Source organism: Apodemus sylvaticus, chromosome 5, assembly GCF_947179515.1.
Source record: "Apodemus sylvaticus chromosome 5, mApoSyl1.1, whole genome shotgun sequence".
NCBI lineage: Eukaryota > Metazoa > Chordata > Mammalia > Rodentia > Muridae > Apodemus > Apodemus sylvaticus.
Window position 1 is genome coordinate 4,930,615 of NC_067476.1, and position 26,837 is coordinate 4,957,451.

Below are 26,837 nucleotides of genomic sequence, written 5' to 3' on the forward strand. Positions count from 1 at the left end.
CTCCTGTGAACAATGCAAGAATATGGGACTTAAGGACTTCAGTGAGTCTATCACGAACCCCAAGCCCACCCTCTGCAGGCCTCCCTGGGCCAGCAGCAATTTCCTGCTGGATTAAAAGCTGGGCAAAGCCAGGAGCCTGATGATACACCAGCTTCCTCCTTGAAAGGGTTAAGAACCAGGGACGGAAGTGTTGTGCCCCAATGCAAGAAGCTGATGCACATTTTCTGAGCATAGCCAGGTTTCGTCAGAGGCTCCCAGGTCACAGGGTCACAGCAGGGCAGGGCTGAGGATAAACCCCTGCTGGCACTTCACAGCCTTCTCCTTCTTGGAGAGCCAGAATGACTCTGGCAGCTGACATGAGCTAAGTGACCAATTCCAATCCTGCTAAGACAAAACCTGTCTCGCTTCAATACTCTCTGACCCCTACAGGTCTTGGTGCCTTCTGGGTAGGCCTCCATTAGCCTCTTCTGGTTCCTTCACTGCCAAAGTGCATGGCTAAGAATCTACCAGCCCGAGTGGATGAAGGCTAGGGGGGTAGTAGCAGCAGAGGTAGGGTTTTGGAGCCAGGGTAATGTGTCCTGAGAAGGGATGTGTCTCTTAAGGCCGAGCACCTCCCCCAATGTGGGCATGGATCCATTGAGCCTGGTCCAAGTTGGAGTTGGTGGTAGGATGTGAAGGGGGGTAGCTGGAGTTGGTGGTAGGATGTGAACGGGGGTGGGGGGTGGGGGGGTGGGGGGTGGGGGTGACGACTCAGTGCTCACCTCTCACACCTGTGACCTTGTTCTTTGGGCATTTGGATGGGGACAGTATATCATTGAGGCTTCCTCCCATAGGAGATGGCTCTGGGTGACCCTACCTCAAACACTCCTTTAAGAGAGTGGTTGAGCCGGGCGGAGGTGGCGCACGCCTTTACTCCCAGCACTTGGAAGGCAGAGGCAGGTGGATTTCTGAGCTCAAGACCAGTCTGGTCTACAGAGTGAGTTCCAGGAGAGCCGAGGCTACACAACATCTTAAAAAAAAATAGGGAAGAGGAGGAAGGAGGAGGGGGAGAAGAGTGATCATGCGGTGCTGGACAGGGCTTAGAACACCTTCTCCTGGGGACATACACATAGCACAGACCCATGCAAAACCCATGGGGTGTGTAAACAGTCAGGGTTCAAGGTAAGACCCCAGAGGCTGCTGCTAGGACCCTCTTCAGAGACTCACGTTAACTCCTGCTCACCAACCCCACCCTAGAGTGAGCTCAGCCGGTACCCGAAGGCAGTGAGAAACAGAGAGAGCGACTGCCAGGCCCAAACCCGAACCCTAGTTCAGCTCCAATAAACTCCACCCACATGCAGCTGTCCCTCTGCCCAGGTGAAGAGGAAGAGCCATTCTGTAGACAATAAATTGAATAAAACCATTACTCAGTTTAAGCAGCGGCACACTCCTGTATCTCTCAAATAGGGACTTTTCAGGGACAGGCCACAGCCAAATCTCTTCCCAACATCTCTCCAATACTATGTCCCCAATCTCACTGGTCAAGCAAAGTTCAGGAAAGCTGGGTTTGAACTGACTTTATTATTCTGTAAATGTGAACTTTACAAAGCGCTTTACAATTAATGATGACAACCTTTTGTCATGGATTTCCACTTCTGAAACAGCTCTGAGCACAGGCTCACAGCTCTTGGGTTTCCCTGGTCAGCTTGTGGACATAGCTGTGTTTGTTTTATTTATTTTTTTGTTGTTATTGATACAATGTTTTCAGCCATGGCTACAAAGTAACAGTCTTGTCACTACAGGGTCACAACACAGAGAGAGGAGGATGCCGAGGAAGAAAACAAAAACAAAAACAAACCAAAATAAAAAACCCAAAAACCAAAGTCTCCTCCTCCCTAAAGCAAAAGAAAGCCAAGATGCGGTGTCTGCTCTAGCTCAGTGGTTCTGTGAAGGCCTCCTTAGAGGTAGGGGAGCAACTGACTTAATTAATTTATTTCTAACAGTCATGAGTTATGATGCTACTTTAACCCCTGCACAGTGCCTTCAAAACAGCCCTCTTCCTTGGGTCCTTTTCTCCAAACATCCCACTGAAGGGATAAATGTTCTTCTTGCACCCAGAGCCACCCAAAATGTTCAAGTCAAAAATATTTATACATTTTATACTGAGTTCTCTTTTTGTTTGCTAAAAATAGTATTGCAAATTTTGGCTTCTTTTGACATAAAAATCACAATCGTGTGTAAAACGCTAGCAATGAGGCGGCCGATGGGACACAAGCAGAGGCTATTCAGTCAGAATGTTTTAGATCCTGCATCCTTTTCCTTTCTAGGAAAACAAAACAAAGCAAACGCCTTTGCCACCTTTGACACACTTTGTGTTGAGCCCTTCTTGCAGCACCACAGGCTGGGCTGCCTGACGTGCAGAGCCACACAGAAGCAGCAGCAGCACCGTTCCAAGCAGTAGGTAAAGCTGAGATGTCACATGCTTGTCACCATTCCAATCTGGGATGCACGGCAAGCAGATTCTAACATAGTCTTTCGATTTTCAGCTGGCTGATGGGCCACATGCCCCTCCCACATCAGCTAAGAATCACCATCTTTAGGGAATCCAAGCATGGAACGATGGGGCAGAGCAAGACTTGGGTAGCACTGAGCTTAGGAAGCTTCGCTGTTGAACCAGGTAGCACCAGGCACCCCACAGTCCCTTGGAGGGGACTCCCTGTCAGCTTGCCAGCCCTCACATCCCCTTTCTTCTGCCTTCCTTTAGGTTCTAAACAAACACCACATAGCTAGTTTTCCTCCAGGCCCACACCTGCAGTCACACCACGAAGGGGCCCTCAGAGTCTCTCCTCAGCTGCCTTTCACACTTCACTGGCCGCACCCACATTCAAGGGCAAAGTAAGACACCAAATCAGATGTTAGCCGAAACAACTGGTGTAGAAAACAATACAGAATTCAAGTAGTGAGACAGCCGGGCAGACAGGCAGCCCTCCAGGCTCACACGATCAGCCCTGTCTCTGGTCCCTCTCCCTGGACCTGCTGCATTCGTCCCAGCTGCCTCAGGGACTATTGTCTGCTCTGAGAGGACAGAAGGGTAATGCCTGGATCCAACCCTGCCCCAGCAGCTCCATCCAGATCCAGTCCCGACTGTCCTCGTGGCAAAGATGCTGATGTAGCAATAGTTTCTACAATAGACTCTACATAGTATGTGCATATTGCTAGTTAGTAGTCACGCTAGGAACAGAGGTGTAGACATCTGACAAATGCTGAGAGGCTCTCACCTATGGGGTCTGGACGAGTCAGGGTCACATGACAGGACAAGACAGCCCCGATTCTGGAATTAGTCATCTTGTAAACAAAGGAGGGGGTCTGGTTTTTTAAATTGGTTTTCCTTGGAAAAAAATAATCAAAAGATGCTAAGGCACTCTGGAAGGCCCCTCAGAGCCCAGGCCTGCCACCTGCCTGCCTTGCAGTACATTCAGGATGCAGAGGGAGTGCCCCCCCCAAGCAGGTACAGTCATTGGCCATGCATGTCTGCAAACGCTCCCCACCACGTCCACCATGGGACACATTAGTGCAAAACGCTCTGTCTGGCCCACCCGGGGCACAGGAAGAGCTCAGAATCCATTCACATTTAATATTATTGAAGGTTTACCTATAGCTCTTGCCTTCCTTACCCATAACAAAACAGATGGCAATTATAAACACTAAGGGACAGAGGTTGAGGACATTGTGCTAGCCCGAGCAGTGGTCAGGCATTCTGTGCGGCCACCGTCTCCTCTAATGGCCAGCGGCACCCTCCCTACGCTGGCCCAGGGTGGGGACCATACCCATCTTGGAGAGGAGGGATGAGAAAGAGCCCTTCTACCACCAACCAAAACAGGTGGGTGTGTTGCCCAAAGGTCCCCGAGGATGGTTAAAGTAAAGTGCAAATTTGGGTGGGGGAAGCAGATGAAGGGATATTCCAGAGGGGAAGGGCGCAGCCCTGCCCCCAATCCTGCCATGTCCTCTACAGTTCTCTGGTCTTCACCCAGCACCAGGAAGGTTTGGTCCAAGTCACTAAAGGGCTGGCTGGGGCTCCAACCTACCTAGGATAGGACTAAGACGGTCATGGGAGAGGTGAGAGGCCCATCTCTGGGCAGCTAGTTCCAGAGCTGGAGATTAGCTCGCCTCTGAACTGGCCCTAGGAATGCAGGCCTTGGGTTACCAAGGAGCAGGGGGAGGGGCTCAGCTCAGTTCCCACGGTGCCTGCCTTGATGCCCCTTTGCCTTCCCCACACCACGTGGTCTTTCAAAAGAGGGGAGGGGGAAAGCTATAACTATACATGTATTGTCAGCACATGTATGACTATACATGCATTGTTATGTATAGTCAGCACAGTATGGGGTCTACCTGTGAGGCCCTAAGACAGGGAAGCGCCTGCAAAAAGAAGGCGACACAGAGGGAGTCTAAACTGCACCTCAGGTCTCCTATCCAAATGGGGAAAGGACTGCAGCCTGTGGGTGCACAGGAGGGATTCATAGGGCAGCAAATTCAAAATGCATAGAGGGATAGGGATTAGGCCTTTCAAGTTTACCGTGGGTGTCCCTGGGCACCTCAGCAGCTGCGAGGTTGTGCAGGTGGGCAGGCAGTCCTCGAGGAGACACTTGGGTAAGTGGCCTCAGGAGAATATCCCACACTTAAAAATGATAAAGGGCCAGCTTCAAGCCCACCACCTGTCCTCAACGGCCCCTGCAGGTGCCATCCTCATGACATTCTAAGTTTCTGGTCCCCCGTGAGATCCACACCTGCCAACTTCCCTGGCCCAGGCTTATAGGGCCTGTACCTGCCACCAACTACACAGGTGCCCACAAGGAGTGACAAACCCACCCAGGCAGCAGTGTCCTGCTGGCCAGGCCCACAGGGGTCTAGCTCGGCTATTCACAGATAGCTATACTTTCCTGGGCCCCCTGCCTCCAGTGGGAGGCCAAGATGGGGGTTATGGACATGGATTCACCCAAATCCGCAGCAGGCTGGGGACAGGGACACTAGTCTCTCACTTTTTTTTTCCTTTTTTCTTTTTTTTTTTTCCTCTGTTCGGTCTGAAAGTTTCCAAACCACAAACAAAATAGATCTGAACTAAACAAAAACAGCAAACAAGCAAAATCCCAGAGTGGCTGGAGAGGCAGAGGGTGGTGAGGGCAGCCATGGTCAGGGACAGAGAGACCCTGGGGGGTCAGCAGGCCAGCCGCTGGGGGTCTGGGTGGAGCAGAGTGAGGACTCAGGTATGGAGGGGGGGAACACCTCATCTTTCCCCCACCCTTAGGTGACCAGCCACAGCTACTGCAGGGCAGGGCCATCCTCTCTCTCTCTCTCTCTCTCTCTCTCTCTCTCTCTCTCTCTCTCTCTCACACACACACACACACACTCACACACACACACACACACACACATGCAAGCACGCACAAGCATGTGTGTGGGCATGCGCAAACACGCAGGCAGCTTCTTGGGAGGAATGAAAACAAGAGAAGTCTGGCCTCTGGGGGCCCAGCCATCCCCCACTGTCCCAGTAGGGTCCTTACGGGTAAGAATGGAGTGGAGTGTCGCGTTTGCCCCTCCAGCCCCAGGCCACTGCTGCCCCAGCTTCTGCTTTCAGAGCAGAGGGAATAGGAAGGGTGGATGAGGCAGGGTCAGGGCAGGACATCAGGGACCTGGTGGCCTCTTCTACCTCCCCAAGGAGGGAGAGAGAGAGCACTACCATGGGAGACTGAGCTGGGGAATATCAAAAAGTTGCCCTGGGGCCTTTGTCCCAGAGAGTGGCCAGCGGCCTAAATGTTTACAGTATAATGAATGCATTTGTTTCCTTCATCCATTTTAAGTACAGGCAGAATAAAAATCACATTTTTGTCAGGCAGCAGTAGCGGTTCAGTAGGTAAGTGGCTTGATCACATTTGTTTGTATTAGTAACGCATGCAAGCAGCTTCAGTACTCGGTCCCTCGTGAGTCGGCCCTGTGGGCCACTCACAAGGTCCCTGCATAGGTGCCCTCTGGCCTTCTTGTTGCTGTGGCCACTGGTGTCTGAGGCCTACTGGAGCTGGTGTTGCCCTGCTCAAAGGCCTGAGGGGAGCTTTGGCCATCAGCAGGCAGCTGCTCAGGGGCAGCCACCTCCTGGATAACCGAGCCAGCCCCATCCACCTCCTCACTAGCCTCAAAGGCAGGGTTGGCTGAAGTGCTCAGATCAACATTCACGGCATCAGTTCTCAGAGCCACTATGGTGGCCGCGTCGTTTCGTCGCTCAGCATAGATGCGCTGCTCAAACACCTGGGAAGCTGCAGACGGGAACTCGGGGTCCAGAGGCAGACTGGTGGCTGATGCACCCATGACGCTACGGTACATCTCCACACCCTCTGGAAGCATGGACTTGATCTTGGGCAGCCAGCGCTTACGGACACGGCGAGCATTGGTACACATGTCTGCGGCGATCACGTTCATCTCACTCTCTTTGAAGCTGGGGGCAAAGTTCTGACAGTACACTGCACGGGAGAGAAGGAAGAGGAGTAAGAGTAGCCTCCCCTCCCCCCACTGCTGCCTAAGTGTCCACAGAAGTAAGGTGCCCCGGGGCTGGAGTGTCTGCAATCTTGATTCCCACTGGGATCTCCTGATCTGAGCTATCAACCCAGAAGTCACTGTTTCTTTGCTCCACCCAGGAGGCCCATATGACTTTTTGGGACATGTCTATAACAGTAAGGTATGTCTGCGTGGACCTGTGTCTAACCTTCCCCCTCCCCCTGAAAAATGAGACAGGTCAGGTAATCCCCACATGATCAGTTGGCTCCCTAACACCATCTCTAGTTTCAGACACAGCAGACAAAAAGGAGTGTGGGTGTCCTCATCAATGTAACAAATCAAAAGCCTCTTCTGTTTCCTAAGGAGCTGGAGACCAAGGTCAGGCCTAGGTCCCCACAAGCATCAGCCAGGAACAGGTCCCTAAGAGTCCGGCTTCGCCGCCTTCCAGGATCTCTGGGTCACTTCACTCCTCAGGACTTAATCACCCTCTTCTATAAGATAGAATTCCTCTCACAAAGGGAATTTCTAAGTGAGAAAATAAGACGTTTCTTGGGCCAGTGGCCCCATGCAGCTGTACTCTGGGCCAGTCTCTGTGTGTATTGGGTGGCACAGCTTCTTCTGCATCTGAGCCACAGGGCTGGGCGGTGGCTTGCCACAGAGATGGACTGGGCTCCGCCCCACCACGCAGGAGCGGGAGGCAGAAGCCGGCCGAACAGATGGCAAAGGCTCAAAATAACCTCAACATGTAAATAAGGGGTTTTGTTCAAAAAGGAAAATTAGATCTATTTCACATATTAAAATAGTTTCGCAGCTGAATTCGTCACACTTGGAAACCTACCAAGGACGTTAACACCTCGAGACGAGTTCTACTTGCTGTTCTTTTCTCTCCCCTGGTCCCAGAGCTGCAGGCCAAAGCAGGCAGCAGGACAGGAGCCCGTGGCCCCGAATGACCCTGGGGCCTTAGCCTGCCTCGGGTTGACATCTCAAGTCCAGATGGGATTCCTAGAGTCTCAGGCCCACCCTACAGGAGTGACCCTTTGCTTCCCACTCATGTCAGAGTCTCAGGCCCACCCTACTGGAGTGACCCTTTGCTTCCCACTCATGTCAGAGTCTCAGGCCCACCCTACTGGAGTGACCCTTCACTGCCCACTCATGTTAGAGTCTCAGGCCCACCCTACCGGAGTGACCCTTCCCTGCCCACTCATGTTAGAGTCTCAGGCCCACCCTACCAGAGTGACCCTTCACTGCCCACTCACGTTTCACAGCATTCAGGACTCGGCTGTCCAGCGGCTTTCGGCTCGGGTCACTGGTAGAGGAGCGAATGCCGGTGCCACAGCTGTTGGCCAGTGTGTTCCTGGAGGAGGGATGAGGACAGGAGGCAGAGTTGGTCCAGAAGTGACCCCAGGAACAGAGCTCCCCATTCACATACCAGGTGAAAGAGCTCAAAGCTGCACACCGCCCATGTCTCTCCTGAACAAGAATGTCTGTCTCTGAGGCATGCACAATGCTGAAGGAAGGTCCAGTCTTCCTCTATGGGATGGAGATCCCAGGGGGTGGACAACCTGTGTGACAAGACTAGGAAGCCGACTAGTCCAGACATTATTCCTGGGAAATCCTGAGTCATCTGAGCGACTTGCTTTTCCTTGGGGAAGGGACTCTTTTGACCCATGCACATGGTAGCGTACACATAGCTTTTCACTTTCTTTGGGGAGGGCTACACAGCCAGTATTTCTCCAGACTGGGCCCTAGCACACGAGGACCTTTCTAGAGCCTCTCCATGTCAGACGCCCACATTTGTATGTGGAAGGCTGTAAAAGCTCGAAGCTTTCATGACCAAGGCAGCTCACAGCTAGCGGAAACTCTAGAAGCTTCTGCAGCCCCTGAACACCTACCTGTCAAAGAAGGTGGCCAGGAGCCTCCGCAGCAGGACTTTATGCTTCACCCCTGCACACAGGTGGCAGTTCATGAGCTGGCCCCGCGTGATGTAGACCCCGGAGCCTAAAGCCGGCAAACATCAACGTGTGAGGTGTTAGCCTTATAAACTCACCGGGGCGCGTGCCCTCTAGGGAGGGGCCAAGGCCAAGAAAGGGGAGCCTAAGGCGGGGTGGGGGGTGAAGAGAGGTCTCAGTTCTAACCTGCTAGAAGACACCAGGGCTGGAGGATGCCAAGGCCAAACCTTTCCCTGTTATACTCCCACCCTCAACTAAAAGCCACCAGGGCTGGAGAACCAAGTGATGTGGCAAACCCCGGCCTTCAGTAGTTTCATTTAACGCCCCCCCTCCCCCAGCTTCCTTTATTGTGATAAGGCCTGCGGGCAGGATTAGAGGACTCAGGCCCTCGCCACCTGCTCAGGGACTTTCTGGGGCTTTGTCTTTGTCTTTCCACCTTGTCCTTTACTAGACTCCAGAGAGCGTTGGGAGAGAATGGACAGCAGTGTGGAGAATCCAGCTGAGGCTTCTGCTGGCCATCACTGGCTTGTCTACCTCAGGTGCTCAAGGAAGCTCTAGTGCAGAAGTGAACAGGGAAGCCATTCTCAGCCATTGACCCTGAAGAGAGCCAACAATGTCCCAGGGGCCCCTGTATAATGTGGGTGAGCCGAGGACAGAACCTATGGAGGTGAGAACGGCAGAGTCAGGGAGGCCCCGTTTACAGGGTGCTGCTGTGTGTGTGTGTGGGGGGGGGTGCTGCTGCTGTGTGTGTGTGTGGGGGGTGCTACTGCTGTGTGTGTGTGGGGGGGGGAGAGCCTGCCACTTGGCTGGAGGCGCGCCCAAACTGTGGTTCTGGCTACGCACTCCCACCTAAGTGGGTCTCATTCATCTAATGGGTTTTTTTTTTGTTGTTTTTTTTTTGTTGTTGTTTTTCAAGACAGTTTCCTCTGTGTAGCCCTGGCCATCATGGGATAGATTTGTAGACCAGGCTGGTTTCAAACTCAGAAATCCACCGACCTTTGCCTCCTGAGTGCTGGGATTAAAGGCGTGGGCCATCACCAGTGGTTGCTAATCTTCTTTTCGACAGAGCATGGGCTAAGCCTTTTTGTTTCAAGACAAGTTCTTACTATAGAGTCTAAGCTTGCCTTCAGCTCTCCATCACCCTGCCTCAGCCTCCCTCCCAGGCCCTTGGTTACAGCTTTGCACACCACGCCTGGTTCTTGGGTCTTCCCTGAAACTGGGTCTTCCTGTGAAATTAGGTCTTTGCAGAAGGAAGAGATTAGGTGAAGACAGGAACCTGTTCTTGCCTGAGGAATACTTCTACCCTCTTAAAAGGCATCACAGCAGTCTGAGAGACTGTCTCTAGTAGCTTCCAGAGATTCTATTCCGCCCTAGGACTTCGATGAAGCAGCCCCACTCCATGCCACCCTGGAAGCTACACTCCTGCTGCCTACGGAGAGCTGGTTAGTAATGAGGTCTCTAAGGCAGTGGTTTCCAGGAGAGGGTTACAACTGGACAGAATCTGGAGTTTCTGTTCTGTTAAGAGAGTGGATCTCAAGATGCTACCCAGGATGTGCCAGTAGGGGGTAGTATCAAGATGGAAGCAGGAGAGGGTGCTTCAGGGAGGCAGAGCTAAGGTGCAGGGCTGAGGAACATGTTCAGCTTGCTTGGGGCTTCCCAAGCAAACAAACTGAGCAATTGAAGCCCAGGCATGGCAGCCCACACCTCTAATCCACTCACGGAGACAGAGACAAGGGGATGGATCTCTGTGAGTTGGAGGCCAGCCTGGTCTACATGCCAAGTTCCAGGAAATCCAGGGCTATATAGAGACTTCTCTCAAACAGGCAATCAAAGGAAGCTGGAAGCAATGGGACACACCCACTCGGATCTTGCTGAATACTGCCTTATAAAACGCAAGCATCCCAACACTAAAGGGATGAAGCTTCCAAAAAGGCGCTGGCCCCAAGGGCTTCTGGACTCCACTGTGCAGTGTGAGCTACTGTTCAGACACCACGACTGAACACTGGGGCAGGAGAGACACCGGTAACTATGTGATTTGGTTCTATCTGTGACCTAAATTAAAATGCATCATGGATATAGCCCCTGCCAATCAGAAGCCTGGCCAGCTCAGGGGACTCAATTAAAATGCTAAATTAATTCAATTGAATAACTCCTCTTAATGACACATTCTTCTAAAAGGAAATTAGAGGAAATTTAAGATGTTCTTTTTTTCTTTCTTTTTGACTGATTGGTGATGAGTGTATTGTTTATAGCTCTGAAAAATACTGTATTGGACATTTGCATAGAGTGATGGGTGGGGCCACCTCACCTGCTACAAGCTCCAGTTTCTCTCCAGGATCTCCCTCCGAGTAGAGCTTTGGGTGACAGCGGTACCCAATCTGGCTGATGAGGCTGGCAGGAAGTGCCACCAGGTCTCGACGGATGAGGACACAGGAGCGGCTCTCCAGGGGCACTGGCTCTGGCTTCTCTTGCACTAAGGCAAAAAGCTAACCCAATTAGGTTGGAGTCTGCGGGTAAACCTGGGCTATTCTGTGCCTGTCCACTACATTCCCCAAGGCCCAGGTTAGAAGCATTCCAGATCAGCTGGACCACGGCAGCCAGCCCTCTATGCTATACACGCAGTGTGTCCGCCTCCGCACCCAGCACTGTCCTGCAAAGACGCCTGGCGCCAGGCTGCTGTGGGTGAGTGGTGTTTCCCAGAGGTGTCAGGACCACAGACTGTGGGTAGGTGGGAAGGAGAGAGCTGCGGGGGAGGCCAGAGTCTGTACTGGGGGCAGGATGTGGGACAGCCTGACCAGAGAGACCTTGAAGCTGCAGATGGGGCTTACACTCAGCAGCCCGCATCCTTCAGAGTGTGAAGCTGCCAGCTCTGCTCTCGGGAAAACTCACGGAAGGAGACAGCCAGCAAAACAGACCAGGGCCCCAAGTAGGGACCCGGACTCTCCTCAAAGTGGCTTCATCCAAGAGGTAACCGGAGATGACTAATTCTACTTAGCAGATGAGGGACAGGGGTCTTAGCACATTCCGGGATATGTCCCCTTGGACTATTTTGGCCTGGCACAGAAAGTGCTCTTAAATATTTGTCAGGAGTAAAGCCAGGCAGTCTGGCATCCCTGTAGTCTGGAAATGTTCTGGCAAACCACTTCTAGAACAGGCAGTTGGGCGGAAGAGCTCTCTGTACCCATTGCTCTGAGGCTGCACCGGTGACACCTGCCCACAGAGGCAGTCCTGGATGTGAGTGTGCCACAGACTGCAGGATGCCATCTAGCCAGCATCAATATCCGACGGGCAAGACGACAGTCTCCCACAAGTCACAGAGGGCCTGGGCCAAGGCTCCTTAATAGGGACTGCTCGCTGGGCACCCTATATGCTACAAGACCGAAGAGGACCTGTGGTGCCTCACAGTCCTGCACAGTCTTGTCCCCATTCTTCCCCTGCCCCTCCAGTCCCTTTTCCCAGGAGGCCTTGCAGCTGGGCTAGGCTCTCAGCTAGTCCTTGGTCCATGCTCCTGCAGCCCACAGAGACAGGAGTGACACACAGAGATACCTGCTCAGGGGACACAGGTGTCACATCCTTCCTGTGTCCCCAGCCAGCTGTTCTCAGCTGGGTGTGTTTCTATGTATCTGTGTGCCTATGCCTGTGTTTGTGTGTGTGCCCTATGTATGTTTATACATGTGTGTTTGTGTATCTGAATGTTTGTCTGTATGTATGTGTCATGTCTATGTTTGTATCTGGGCCTGTGTTTCCTATGTGTCTGCGTGGTGAGGGTAGGACTTGGTCCTAGGACAGCTGGAACCCACTGGTCTCACAGGCTTAGAGCCTGGTCGGCTGGCTCCAAACAGGTGTCTCAGACTTAGATCTTTCCTGAGACAGCTCCAAGATCAGACACAGGTGCGCCTGGTTGCTACAGCAGGGCTAGCTTCCGGTTTCTTCTCACAAAGACGGCACACTAGGGACTCTCAGGCCTTCTCATCAGGGGTTGCCGTGCCTTAAGGACAGGTAGCAAGGGAGGGTCCTACACAGGAAGAACTTGCAAGTCATCTTGACACGTTCCCCCTAAGGGAGATGTTGGAGTGCCCATCCCCAAGGGCCAATATCTGTGTTCTGAAAGGACCACCCACACCCTAAGACACAGTGGATCATTACAGGAGAACGCAGGAGGTGTCTCAGCCTGGAAGGTGCTCTGCCCCAGTGTCTACGGTCAAGCAGGTGACCGAGGCACAGCTCTGCTGGTGTTATGTGGAAGTCAGAGTGTTGCCAGACATCCAGAGAGGACAGAAGCTAGAAGAGTGGAAGGGGCTGAGGTGCTGCCCCGGTACCAACCGAGGTCAGACTAGCCAGGTGGCATTTCCCACCCAATGGAGCAATGAAGAGTCTTTACAGCCCGGAATTACCCAGAGACTGAGGGAACACATCAAACAATCCGGATGGTATTTTAAAACATAATTATCGCCCCCCCCCCTGCCCCGCTGTGATTACACATGCAAACGAGCAGCGCCAACGCTGTGCGCTATGCGTGGCATTTACATAAAGAGTGTTCACCAACAGAAATAATTCTCCATCCACAGCCAGCGCTCTCTCGAGATGTTTTTCTCAACAGCAGAAGTTGTTTGTGCTCCACATGCACACCCCTCCCCAGCCTGGCTCCCCAAGAGCCAGAGACTGTCAGCCCAGAGCCCCAAAAAACCTCTGCTATTTCTGCCCTGCCAAGTGCTGGATGCTACTGCCGCTAAAAATACACCAATCTGAGTCTTAGCTCATCTGCAAAGGTGCTCTGAGCTCCTTTGTGTGCCCTGCCCCCTCCCCAAGTCTCCACACCACAGGCCTGAGTGGCTTCAGTCACCACCCACTACAAGGGGGTGTTCTATCGAACTCTAGAACATCACTCCCAGAGGAGGCTGGACATTCACACCCCCACCCCACCCACCCCACCCCTAGTGGACCTCAGTGGGTCTTGATTGTGTCAGGGTCTGTACTTGGTTCCAGGTATGCTGGAAGTCTGTCTGTCCCTGTGTCGTCTCTTCCTTCCCCCAAGAGGATTGTGAGCTGAAGGGAGATCCTATGATCACACCAGGTTTCCTGTGTCCTGGTCTCAGTAGCAGGAGACTTAAGTCTCCTATCATCCAGGACTGGTCTCAGTGGAATCGACGTCACTTCCACATTCCCCAGGCCAGGTGACACGTCTCTGGTTTCTAGGACTGAGCATCCTAGGGTGAGATCATGCGAGGCATGGTTAGCTAGTTCCATGAAGCACTGACTAACCACTGGCTGAAGTGAAATCGCTTCCTAGTCCTAGCAGAAAGCTCGCTCTGTTAGGAGCACTCCTAGACACTCAGGCATTGATCCCCCCTCTCTTTCTCTTTCTCTCTCTCTCTCTCTCTCTCTCTCTCTCTCTCTCTCTCTCTCTCTCTCTCAGGTCACACCATGGAAGCCAACTGTGGTTACATGATACTGTGGGTTGCATTCCAAGGCTCTTAATATGGTCACCCAGGAAGGCAGCTAAGCTAAGTCAAACCCCATAGACCCAAGAAGCAAAATGTAGATATTGAGTAGGGAATCTGTCAGTTTAGGAGGATCTCAAGAAGCTCTGTGGTTAGGATAATAGTGATGGCTGGACAGTGTGAAGGTGCTTAATGTCACAAAATGTCACCGTATACTATATGCACATTTAAAAGGAGGAGGAGGCTGGCCATGGTGGTTCAGGCCTGTAATCCTAGCACTTGGCAGAGGCAGGAAGATCAGGAACTCAAGGTCATCCTCAGCTATATAGCAAATTTAAGCTTCATGAGGCCCTATGTTTAAAAAAAGAAAGAAGCAGCAGCAAAGAAATAAACACGCTGGGTGTAGTTCAGGTAGAGCATGTTTAGCTGGGTAAGGCCCTGGGCACCCTTGCCAGCACCAAGAAGTGGCAGAGGAAAGCATGAGGCAGGGAAGGGCAGAGGGATTCCACTGCCCGTTTTCTTCCCACAGGATCTGCCCCCAGGAGGGTACCCAGCTTCTCTCCCTAGCCTTTCCTACCCTGTTCCACAAATGTCCTTGGGATTCACTTTCAGAAGCAGCATGACAACCGCACTGCTGGAACCCCACCAGGAAACCAAGCTGATACAAGGGGCAGCCAGTGGGTAGATGGCAGCCAGCCACCCAGGTCAGAGCTTCACAGAGGCCTGGCTACTTCATAGGCTTGAGGTAGTCCCCCGCCCCTGCAAATTCAGAATCAGAAAATAAACCTTAGTCCTAACTATGAGTGGAATAAACGTGGCCGTGGTGAGAGAAAACTGCTGACTCACACCGTGGAAGACTCCTATACCGCCGGCAGAGTCGTCAAGAGCTGTACAAGGCACAGGGAGAAAAGCTGCTCCTCACAGAGCCCCACAGACCATGCGCCAGTCAGCGAGCGGAGCAGGTTCAGACCTTTCTACAGCCACCCCAAACCAAAGCCAGGGCCTCTCTCAATCAGAAGCAAAAGGTTGGAAAACCCTGTTCTTGGGTTAGGCTAAGAGTTTTGACATGATTCCCACAGTACAAATCCTTAAAAGAAGCAGAAATGTGAGGTCTTCAGAATGAAATAAACAAAACCAAAACTTGTGTGAAAGTAACAAAACAGTGGCTACGGGCAGGATGGAAGAAAAAAATAATGTTCTCTAAACTCAACACTTAAAAACAAAAACAAAAAAAGCCAGGTGAGCAGACAGAGGCAGGTGGATTTCTGAGTTCAAGGCCAGCCAGCTCAGTCTACAGAGTACGTGTTCCAGGACAGCCAGAAACATACAGGGAAAACAACAACAGACCCTGAGAGCTGGAGAGATGGCTCAGTGGTTAAGAGCACTGGCTGCTCTTCTAGAGGTCCTAAGTTCAATTCCCAGCACCCTCACGGAGGCTCACGACAGGCTATAACCATAATCCCATCAATTCCAGTACCCCTTCTGGTGTGCAGATGTACATGCAGACAAAAGAACCCATACATAGACAAATTAATCTTTAAAAACAACCAGACCTCAGTTTCAAAAATGGGCAGACATGTAGAAGGATTTATGGAAGAGAACCTGTACCAAGAAAATGTCTGCTCAACGTTCAGTCAAGAAATGCACATTGAAACCACAGTGGAATCCTATCTTGGTCTTTGAAGTCAGGACCTAGAACCAGCACAAGGCTGTGTGCTGGTGAAGGTGGATGAAGAGCAGGCAGCCTGTAGGAGAGGCCTCACAGGTAGGCAGGTGAGCGGGCACCCGATGGCAGGAAGGCACCCAGGCAAGGGGAGCCCCACACACGCCTGACCTTCCACAGAAGACTGCGCCTCTACTCCTATCCCTAACACACATATACTTCCTGCCCAATACCAGCCAGACCTGGGTCACTAGCAGTTCCTGGCCAGGGTCTGCAACAGCTGAACCTTAGTTTGAAAGGTTAAGGATACCAGGAGGTGGTGGTGCACACTTGTAATCCCAGCACTTGGGAGGCAGAGGCAGGCAGAGTTCGAGGCCAGCCTGGTCTACAGAGTCAGTTCCAGGACAGCCAGGGCTATACAGAGAAACCCTGTCTCAAAGAAAAAACAAAAAAAACAAAAACAAACAAACAAAAAAAAGGAAGGTTAAGGCTACCTAGTGTGGCTTGCTTTCGTCTGGGTGCCATGTCTCCACCCAGTGCTGAGGGTAGGCTCTGTGGTTTAGCTGGATCCGTGGTGGCTCAGCATGGCCTGCTGGCTGGCCTGTCATCCTGTAAGGACCTAACGTACATGGGTCTTACCAGTACAGGCACTTCCTGAAGCAGTGTCCCTTTCCAGTGTCCGGAGCCCTTCAAAAAGGGAGCCCAGATGCTCTCATTGCAAGAGGGACTCTGTGTGACAGAGGCCAGACATGTTAGCAATGTTACCCGGACACACCCATTTCACAGATGCCAAAATATAGGACAAATTTATCTCAGATTCAAGGAAATGTGGGAAACTGTACACACAAAAAGACAAGCTGGTTGGGGAGATCCAGAGAAGACATGAGACCAGGGGATGTGCACATATTCATGGCTGATGTGGGCTCCCAGTACAGAACAGAGGGCCATTGGTCCTTAGACTCACCATGCCCAGTTGACAGAAGATGTAGGCAGTGAGGGTATAACCCAACAGCACCCACCTGGGCCCATGTCAGACCCAGTGACCAAGCTTCTGGATCTAAGCGGTCCCCTATGCTCTGTTTGCAGGACCCTTAGGCTCCCGTGAGTGGCTGGAGCAGCCTCACATGCCTGGTCCTGGCCAATGTCTCTCCCTGGAGCCAAGCTCACCCAGCCTAGCAAGTGAAATGCTTTTATACCCATCTCTGGCACCTGAGTCCAGCTAGACCCTCCCATTTCCCCCAGGGCTGTCCCTTTCTCTGTGGGCCACCCTGGCCATCGCCATTCGAGTGCTCATCACCATGCTGGCCACGCCTCAGCCTTGCTCTCCTTTCATGAACCTTCCCACTTTGTCCAGTGACAACCAGGAGGTTCACTGTACGCCCTCTCACAGGGCAGAACGTGGTTTCCTTGACTGGTGGTGCACAGAGATCAGGCCACAGTCACACAAAGGGCACAGGTCAAAGTAAACGTCTGTGTATATAAAGGCCAAGCCAGGTACAGGGCTAAGCTAACACCTCACACACACACACACACACACACACACACACACACACACACACTCACACTCACACACACACATCATACACACACACATACACACACACACACACACATACACACACACATCTTGGGCTTGAGAAGCACCTAACATATGGTACCTGTGAGTGCCACAGGGAACACACCAGCAGCAACAAGCAGTGTTCCCTGCACACCCTTTCAATGATCTCTAAATTAAGTCAGTGCTTAGCTATGAAGAAATAAAAACATCTAACTAGGAATCTAGGCCCCAAAGACCGTGCTTCAGCTCCAGAGTCACAGGAGAGTTTCAATGTGGACAACAACTGTAGGAGCTGTGCTTAAAAATAAAATAATAACATAACAAACATACAATAAAATAAAATGGAGGGCTAGGAGCTAAGACCCCCAAGACATGAAAGACAAAGCAAGGTGGGGGAACTAAGGAGTAGGCAACAGGGAACCAGAGAGCGGCGCAGGACCCCAGGATGGCATCCTGAGCGCCATGCCACATGATTCCTGAGTGTCTCCGTAGAATACTAAATAGCATTCAGGACCAGACTCAACAACAAGAGCCAGTGCACAGCTTGGTGTTCCCGTCCTGGGAGGCCTCAGGGTCTGCAGGGACAGCTCTGGCTTCCGACTGTAACCCCAAACAGCCGTGGCTGAGCCTGGGCCTCAGACAGCCTACACTGGCCCACCCAGGGCCTCTCGAGGCAGCCACCAGGCCTTCCTTGGAACATCTGCTCAGGCTTCTAAAGTGTTTCAAGTAATGCCCAGCAATCAAGAGAACGATGCCAGGAAAGACCAGAGAACAGCAGCGAAGACATTAGACACAGATCAGATGATAAAAGCACAATTTACAAAAAGACATTCGATCCAATCGTTAGCAGACACACACGCTACATCTGCTGTGAGGGTGGAGAGGGAAGGGGAACAAAACTGGGATCCTCAAAGAACACCAGAATCGATGAGGAAGTAAGACACAGCAGCAACCAAAAACCGCAAGTTCAGAAGGACGAGGTGGAGAGGAATTCCACAGAGCAGATAAGAGCTGTGAACTAGAAAATAATTCATCAAAAAAGACTCAGATGGGGGCTGGAGAGATGGCTCAGGGGTTAAGAGCACTGATTGCTCTTCCAGAGGTCCTGAGTTCAAATCCCAGCCACCACATAGTGGTCACAACCATCTGTAATAGAGTCTGATGCCCTCTTCTGGAGTGTCTGAGGCCAGCGACAGTGTACGCACATACATAAAATAAATAATAAATCTTTAAAAGAAAAAAAGGATTGTGAACTAGAAAATAATTCATTAAAAGTACTCAGATGGGGGCTAGAGAGATGGTTCAGCGGTTAAGAGCACAACAGTGTACTCACATACATAAAATAAATCTTTAAAAAAATTAAAAGAAAAAGATTTATTTATTTAAAAAAAAAAGATGAATCAGAATAGAAGACACTTGGAGACCTGGGTTTTGGCAACTGCCTGGCATTGGTGGCAGTGGTGCTCCACAGGGAGGAGGCTGCTAGCTGAAGACCAGTGCCAGGACCCAACACAAGCCCCTAAGGAGGAGGGTGGCCCCAGGCAGGTCAGAAAGTCAATGCCGGGAAATGGAAGGTACTGTAAAGACAAATGCAACAGGAGACACAGGGAAGCAACTGCTAGAACAAGCTGGGTGGAGTTTAAACTGCGCGCAGGGCTGAGACATACCAGGGCAGCAACAGGGCAACAGGCGTAGGAGAGGATGGCCAGAGAGAGCAGAGGGGAGGCTCCAAGGCAGAAAGGCTTCACGACACAAGGCAAATGTCCCAAAGACTATAAAATTCTAAAGCACAGATGCTGAAATCATTTGGTTTAGAGCAGTGTTCTCAACCTTCCTAATACAGTTCTTCATGTTGTGATGACCCCAACCATAAAATTGATTTTTTAAAGATTTATTTATTTATGATATGTGAGTACACTGTAGCTGTCCTCAGACACCAGAAGAGGCATCGGATCCGATGACAGATGGCTATGAGCCACCATGTGGTTGCTGGGATTTGAACTCAGAACCTTCAGAAGAGCAGTCGGTGCTCTTACCCCCTGAGCCATCTCTCCAGCTCCCATATAAAATTATTTTTTTTGCTACTTCATCACTGTGATTTTGCTGCTGTTGTGAATCATAATCTAATATGTAAGATGTTCATAGGCAAGCCCTGTGTAAGGATCATTCAAATCCCACAAAGGAGCTGTGACCTTAGAAGAACAACATAAAAGCTTACAAGCCTTATTTGCAGAAGAAAGGACACTTGTTTAATGCCAAACATGAGGAGGAAAGGAAGGCATAACAGTGGTCAGGGCCCGGTGGGATCAAACCTGAAAGCAGCTTGTTATAGAGTGGGCCACATATGCCAATCGCACGAACCTAGGAGCTAGGGTAGCATGGGCACTGTGGGTTCCAGCTGCCCAGGAGATGGCGGGGAAAGGATATCAGGCATTCCAGGCCTGCCTGTGAAACATGGTAGGACCCTGTCACAAGATAAAGCAAGAGGCAGAAAAGACCGTCCAGGTACACAGAAGAGAGCTGGGTACTATACAAACATCAGACCCAGAGAAATTAACGTAAGGAAACACTGCCAGTCTTAATGGGGTTTATTTCATAATTAGAAAACCAAGCCTGAGATTAGCATGCATCCAGTACAGCTAGCAAGACAGCAGCAGGAATTCAAGAGTCACACAATGTCTCTGTGCCCACCCAAGACCAGGCCAACCTGGAAGAACTCCCAGCTCTGCCTGAAACCTCAGTACAGCTTATAAGGTGGCCCGTGCAACCTCCTCTTGGCACATTTGGGACTAAGTAGGACACCAAGCCAGTCTCCACAGACTCTAGAGAGAGGAGGAGTCTGATCACACTCCAGGGCCACACAGGACCCAGTCTGCTAAGAGGAGCCCAGTTCTGACTGTGCCTGGACGTGGAGCAGATAAACCCAAGGCCCACAGAAGGAGGGGGAGGAGTCCTACGCTAGAAAAACACTTATGGAGATAGTAACAACAACAGGGCACACCAAAACATGTTGTGGTAACGGCCCGGCAACATGTGGACGCCCAACTGGCATTCAAGGTGGAGGGGGAGCACCAGGGCCCACAAATAAGCGAGAGTTACAGGCCTAATGGGACGGAGTTTATCTTATTAATACTACTTATTGTGGGGCTTAATGTTTTTAATTGTTTTGTGGGTATGTGTGGTTTGCCTGCATCTATGTCAGTCAGCACACTACGGACAAGCCTGGTTCCCCTGGAACTAGAATTATTGATGGTTATACGCGACCAAATGGGTGCAGAATTGAACCTGGGTCCTCTTGAAGAGCAGGCAGTGCACTGAACCATGGAGCTATCGCTGTAGCCCCTAATTTTTGGTTTTGTAAGCTGAAACTAAAACATATGTAAGCTAGGCTTAGTGGTACATCCCTTTAATCCCAGTAGGCAGATGGACCCTGAATTTCAGGCCAGCCTGGTCTACATAGCAAGTTCCAGACCAGCCAAAGCTATGTCACGAGATACTATCTTAAAACAGACAGACAGACAGACAGACAAGTAGGGCCTATGAGACAGCACAGTGGACAGAGATGTCAATGTCAAACCAGACAGTCCAAGTTTGATCCCTAGGAGGGGAACAAGAAGTTGTCTTCTGGTCTCTATACATGAGCCACGGGGCACACACAACCAACTCCCCCACTACTAAAATTAACTAACTAACTAACTAAATAAATAAATAAATAAATAAATAAATAAATAAATAAATGAGAGGAGAGACACCAATACAAGGAAGTTGGGCTAAAAGCGATTCTATGCAGGGGAGGGATCCAGAGGAGCTGAGTAAGATAAAATCTGAGCTGGGCAGTGGTGGTACATGAGTTTAATCCCAGCGCTTGGGAGGCAGAGGCAGCTGGATCTCTGTGAGTTCAAGGCCAGCCTGGTCTCTGTAGTAAGTTCAGGTCAACCAGGTATAAGTAGTGAGACCCTGTCTCAAAAAGCCAGGGGAAAACTGTAACAACAACAATAGATTATTAATGTGTTAATTATTAAATGTATTAACAAATAACAAGATGGTGTTTGCCCACAGAGATCACTCAGTATCACCCTGCATTAGTCAATTTAAGTTGTAACAAAACATTTGAAGTGACTTTCCAATGTTTTAGCTCCCAGGTTCACAGGGTTCACATCATGGCAGACAGGAAGCAGAGAGAGGGGAAGGAACTGGGAATTCTTTTTTAAGATTATTTTATGTGCCCCAGTGTTTAGCATGCATGGATAGCTACATACCATGTGTATGCAGTCTCCTTAAAAGACAGAAGAGAGATTCAGGTCCCTTTGAACTGGAGTTACAGACAGTTGTGACCCGCTATGTGGTGTTGCTGAGAACTGAACCCAGACCCTCTGGAAGAACATCTGTGCTCTTAACCACTGAGCCATCTCTCCAGCTCCAGGAACACATCTTCCCTATTAGGCACTCCCTTGCCTACATTTCCACAACTTTTCTTGAGAGCTGGGGATCAAACGCTGAAAACACGGCCTGGGGAACATTTCCCATTCAAACCACAAATGATGCCAGGCTGCTGAACTCAACCCGCCTGTGGCACAGATCCAGGCCTTGCTTCGGACCTCACGTTCTGGGTTCCTGGGGAGCCATGGGCTGTGGACAAGTCTCCTTCAGGCCCAGCGCTGGGGGCAACAAAGGCAGAGCCACCTAGCACAGCGTTGGGGATCTGGCTGCAGAGGTTCCTGGCTCCAGCCACTGCTAGCCTCAGCTTCTCACGGACTCTCAACTCTCACGCCTCAGGCTCCTTCTGAAAGATGACACTAGCCCGTCAGACCTGAGGGTACAGAAGGCTGTGCACCTCACTAGGGCGACTTTACCCCAGGAACACAAAGTTCTTCTAAAATAAGCAGTGTAAGGCCAAGTACGGTGGCACGAGCTGCTCCAGCATTTGTGGGCAGGGGAAGGCAGACCCCTGAGTTCAAGGCCAGCCTGGCTTACACAGCAAGCTCCTCCAGGACAGCCAGGAACAACAGTGAGACCTCGTCTCAAAAACCAAAACCAACCAAGAAAGAAAATTAAAGGAATACAACTCACACACTGCCGGGCTCTGTGCCTCATTCATGGAGGCCACACACAGGACAGTGGTCCCTCAAGACCCCACCACTCAGTGACATGTTCCCAGCCTTCATGCCCAGTGCAGCCCAGTGTTAAGCAGTGTGATGATTTGAATAGTTTCCCCACAAGCTCAAGTGTATGAGTACTTTAGTCTTCCATTGGTGATACTATTTGGTGCTCCTGATGGAGGAAGCCCATCACTGGATGCAGGCTCGCAGGGTCTATGGCCTTCTCCTACTTCCAGTTTGGTCTGCTGCTTCATGCTGTGGTTGAAGATGTGAATTCTGCTTCCAGTCCCAGGGGCCTGCTGCCATGGCCGCCCCTCCCCCCACTTCTGCTAAAATGGAGTCTCCCTCCAAACGAACTGTTCTGTAAGTTACCTTTGGTTATTGTATGTTTATCAGAGCAACAGAAAACTGACGAAAGCAAGTGGTGTGTGGCTATCATTAGGCGGGGGTGGGGGTGGGGCTGGGGGTAGGGGCTGGGAAAAATATCCTTAATTCGATAAAAAGAAACAAACAAAAACAAAACAACAACAAAAGCACACAGACCCCACATCAGAGCAGGCCTGGAGCAGCACTGTAGTCTGTGGTCAGCACTGTAGTCAGCTTTTCCTGAATTGGGGAATGAAAAGCACATAAGAAATCTCAGCTAAGGCCAGGAGACAAGAAAAGGCCTGGAGGGTCAACATTAGAATTAAAGCCGTGGGGGCTGGAGACCAACGGCCTTCCAGAGGGCCTGAGTTCAATTCCCAGCAACCACACGGTGGCTCACAACCATCTGTAACGGGATCTGATACCCTCTTCTGGTGTGTCTGAAGACAGCAATGGTGTACTCATAGACATAAAATAAATAAATTTTTAAAAAGGGAAGGAAGAGAGAGAGAGAGAGAGAGAGAGAGAGAGAGAGAGAGAGAGAGAGAGAGAGAAAGTAAGTCCTGGCTGGGGCTGCCTTTCACTTGGTAGAGAGCTTACTGAACATGTACAGAGCCCTGAGCACAGTCTCTATCACCATATCAGAGAGTCAGCAGTTCAAGGTCAGCCTCTGCTACATGGTATCCAAAGCTAAACGGTTGGAAAAAAGAGGAAGAAAAGAAACAAAAAAAGAATAAGCTAAATGTGTCTTACATCTGTAATTACCTTATCTGGGAGGCTGGGGGTTGGGGGGGGAGGAGAATCGCAATTCAAAGTTAGCCTAGGATACAGTTTAATATTTGTCTTTAAAAAAAAATAAGAAAAGAAGCCCACTGTGGTGGTATGAGCCTTTAGTCCCAGTGTGCGCCAGTGGACACAACCACAGGCCAATCTCTGAGTTCAAGGCCAGCCTGGTCCAGAACAGCTAGAGCTGCACAGATAAACCCTGTATCAAACAAACAAACAAACAAAAATAAATAAATAAATAAATATATAAACAAATCAGTTTGAGTGTAGCTCAGTGATCGAGTACTTGCCTAACATGCCTGAGGCCTGGTTGGAAGGAAGGAGGAGGGAGGAGGGAGGAGGGAAGGAGGGAGGAGGGAGGAGGGAAGGAGGGAGGAGGGAGGGAATGAGTCTCTGTTAGCAGAGAGCCCCATTATATACACAGACATCTCAGAAGACACTGCAGGTAACCCGTTAGAGTAATCAGAAAACATATTGTCCAGTTTGTTTCTGTATTATTAAGAGCAACACAAAACTTCAAAAAGAAACTTAAATACATAATTAAAACAAGAAATGCATTTCTAGGAATAATGTAATGAAGGATTTCAGAGCACAGTCAGAGAACCTGGGCCATCAGGTGGCTGCGGCTGAACTAAGGAGTCCATGCCCAGCTGCTCTCGTGAGAGGCACTTGGCGCCTTGATTCTCAACAATAACTGAAAATGAGTCCAAGGTCAGGCCAAGGTCAAGGATGGAGGGGATAAAAACATCTGAACAATTTATAAGGCAGAGAAAAGCAGCAGCTCCCAGGCTCAGGATTAACAAGTCAACAGGGCAGCAACGCTTGAACTAAGTTCTTACAGTTTACAGAGATCTGGTATCTAAGAGGGCACTGGCATGGTGGCTTGTAAGATGTCCCTTTCAATAATAAGTGCCAAAGTGGCAGGGAGAGTAAGATCCCAGAGCCTGGGCCAAGCCATACTCAGAGAGGAGTGTACCTTTAAGAGGTAACTTGAAGCCAGGCAGTGGTAGAGAAAGTCTTTAATCCCAGCATGTGGGGGGGTAGCAGGATGGGGAGGGGGAGAGGGGGAGAGGGGGAGAGGGGGAGGGAGAGGACAGATAGAACACTATTATTATTCAGCAATAAATAAAGCCAGGCCAGATCATCATTCCTAAACACGCCTTGAGCACAGCTCAGTGGCACACACCACTTGTTACAGAAAGGAAAGAAGGGAGGAAGGGAGAGAGAAGTGGAGAAAAGAGGAAGAGGAGAGGAGAAAGAAAAACTAAAATAGACAGGTCCCCACTTGAAAGTTAAAAACAACTTATTCAGGGGTAGCCATCAGCAGGGGTAAAGTGAACCTGGGCTGTCTTTGCTGAATAAGGTAGTAGGAAAATGCTTTTTAAAAAACAAGGTAAATAAATCACAGCAACAGATGAAGGAAGAGAATAAATCAGTGGGACGATGCTACCAGCTCTAAGAGAAGGGGCTGCGGGGCTAGCTGTCACTCCCACACACTGAGTAGCCATCTATCTCCAGCACAGACAGGGAGGCTGCTCTACACAGGACTGCTGCCATGCATGCCCTCAAGGGGGGACAGGGGCCTCACCTGGCAGAGCGGCTTCAAAACTACCCTAGGCAGACTCCCCAGTGCTGTGCCAAATCTGATTTCCAATCCTCTACTCACCACAACAGCAGGTGTGAAGGCAACCTGAGCAGGGCCCGTCCTGGAGAACGGTCTACCACAGAACCCGAGCTCGGCAGCCAGACTGCGAAGCTGGCCTGGACTGAAGCATCAACCACGAATAACCTGATAATGATAACGCCCGAGGGCTCCAAGCGTGGCCCGAGACCAGATCAGGGAGCTGGGCACGGAACACGTGGTGAACATGCTGGCTATGTAGAAAATGTGCTGTGTGAGGAATGGTGTCCGTGGCTTACTTGAAAAGCTTTGAAAAACTATAGGTGCAGCTAAAAAAAACCAAGGTACACCGTGGCAAGCTGTGACCGCGTAACACGCAAAGGATGCAACTTGGAACTCCGCTTAACTTTTAGGTGAGTTTAAAATAACTTCAAATTAAAGTAGGTTTGTTCTTTATAGACATGAGAGGATGGGAGGAAGTTCTTCAAATTGTAAGTAAAAGCTGAGATTTTGAAATTTTAACTAGCTATATATTAGAATTACATTTTGTGGGCACACCTCATTGGGAAAGTGCTTGCTCAGCATGTGTGAGACCCTGACACTTTGTTTCCCAATGCTGGAAACAAAGAAGAAAAGAGAGAGTGGGAGAAAGAAGAGGAGGGTGGAGGGAGGGACAGAGGAGGCGGGAGGGAGGGAGGGAGAACTTGTACGGCAGAGATTTACAACATGCATGTCTGAAGAGGATGTACCGGGATGGCGGTACATGGCTGCAATTCCATGCACTTAGGAGGTAGAGGCTGGCTCCATGCCTGCATAGGAAATTTGAGGCCAGCCTGAGCTACAAGGGACACCACCACCAACCAACCAACCAACCAACCAACCAATCAACCAACCAACCAACCAACCAACCAACCAACCACCAACCAACCAACCAACCAATCAACCAACCAACCAACCAACCAGCCAACCAACCAACCAACCAACCAACCAACCAACCAATCAACCAACCAACCAACCAGCCAACCAACCAACCAACCAACCACCAACCAACGTATAAACAAGACCTCTGATAAAAGATGCTAGGTCATTAAAACATGGCGGCTCCGGCCTTCCATCCCAGTAGAAGCAGGCAGATCTCTGTCAGCTAGAGGCAAGCCTGGCGTTCCAGGCCAGTCAGGGCTATATGGTAAGACCCCGCCAAGAGAGGAGAGTGGCGGGGAGAGAAAAAAGGCTTTGGGAAATGGATGAAAATCAGGTAAGTCACTCCACAGGGACAAGAGGATGAGCTGAGCATGGTGGCTCCTCCTGTCAGGCTTGAGCCTTGGAGGCTGGCGCAGGAAGACTGGCCACAAGTTCAAAGCCAACCTGAGCTACATAGTGAGTTCCAGGCAACCTGGAAGGAGACTCTGCTGTCTCAACACCAACAACAAAAAGTGGGACAAAACATTTAAATATCCACAAGGAGGATGTCTGAATGTAGAAAATGTGACAACCCTGAAGAGACCCAGCATCCAGCAGACGCTCTGCACCAACAATGCCCAGCACCTCCTACTTATACATTAAAAGATGTAGAGAATCACAGAAAGAAGAAGAAAAATCCACTACTGAGAGCTGACCCAGGAGTGGCGAGATGCTGGTACTCTCAGACACGGGTTCACTGCTTAGGAGAAGCATGGCCACTCACTAGAAACAAAAGAGGGAGGCGCTCCAGGGGCACGAGTAAGTTATCCTACCTAAAGGCTAGAGAAGGAAAACTCTTAAATAGTTCATAATCAGACAAATGGCCTGTGGGACCAGCGCAGTGCACTGGAGCACAGGCGGAAAGCAGCCGA

At 50.5% G+C, this 26,837-nt stretch overlaps 1 protein-coding gene across 2 annotated transcripts in view; it reads right to left on the bottom strand.

Moving 5' to 3' along the window:
- Positions 1-1,541: 1,541 nt before the first annotated feature.
- Positions 1,542-26,837, bottom strand: part of Nacc2 (NACC family member 2) — a 68,924-nt gene continuing 43,628 nt past the window's right edge. For both annotated transcript variants that reach the window (XM_052181868.1, XM_052181869.1), the window contains exons 3-6: positions 10,780-10,944; positions 8,415-8,520; positions 7,779-7,876; positions 1,542-6,488 (exon numbers count right to left, since the gene is read on the bottom strand). In XM_052181868.1, the coding sequence (XP_052037828.1) occupies positions 5,977-6,488; positions 7,779-7,876; positions 8,415-8,520; positions 10,780-10,944 (881 nt within the window). In that variant the 3' untranslated portion in view covers positions 1,542-5,976. The remainder of the gene's footprint in view (positions 6,489-7,778; positions 7,877-8,414; positions 8,521-10,779; positions 10,945-26,837) is intronic.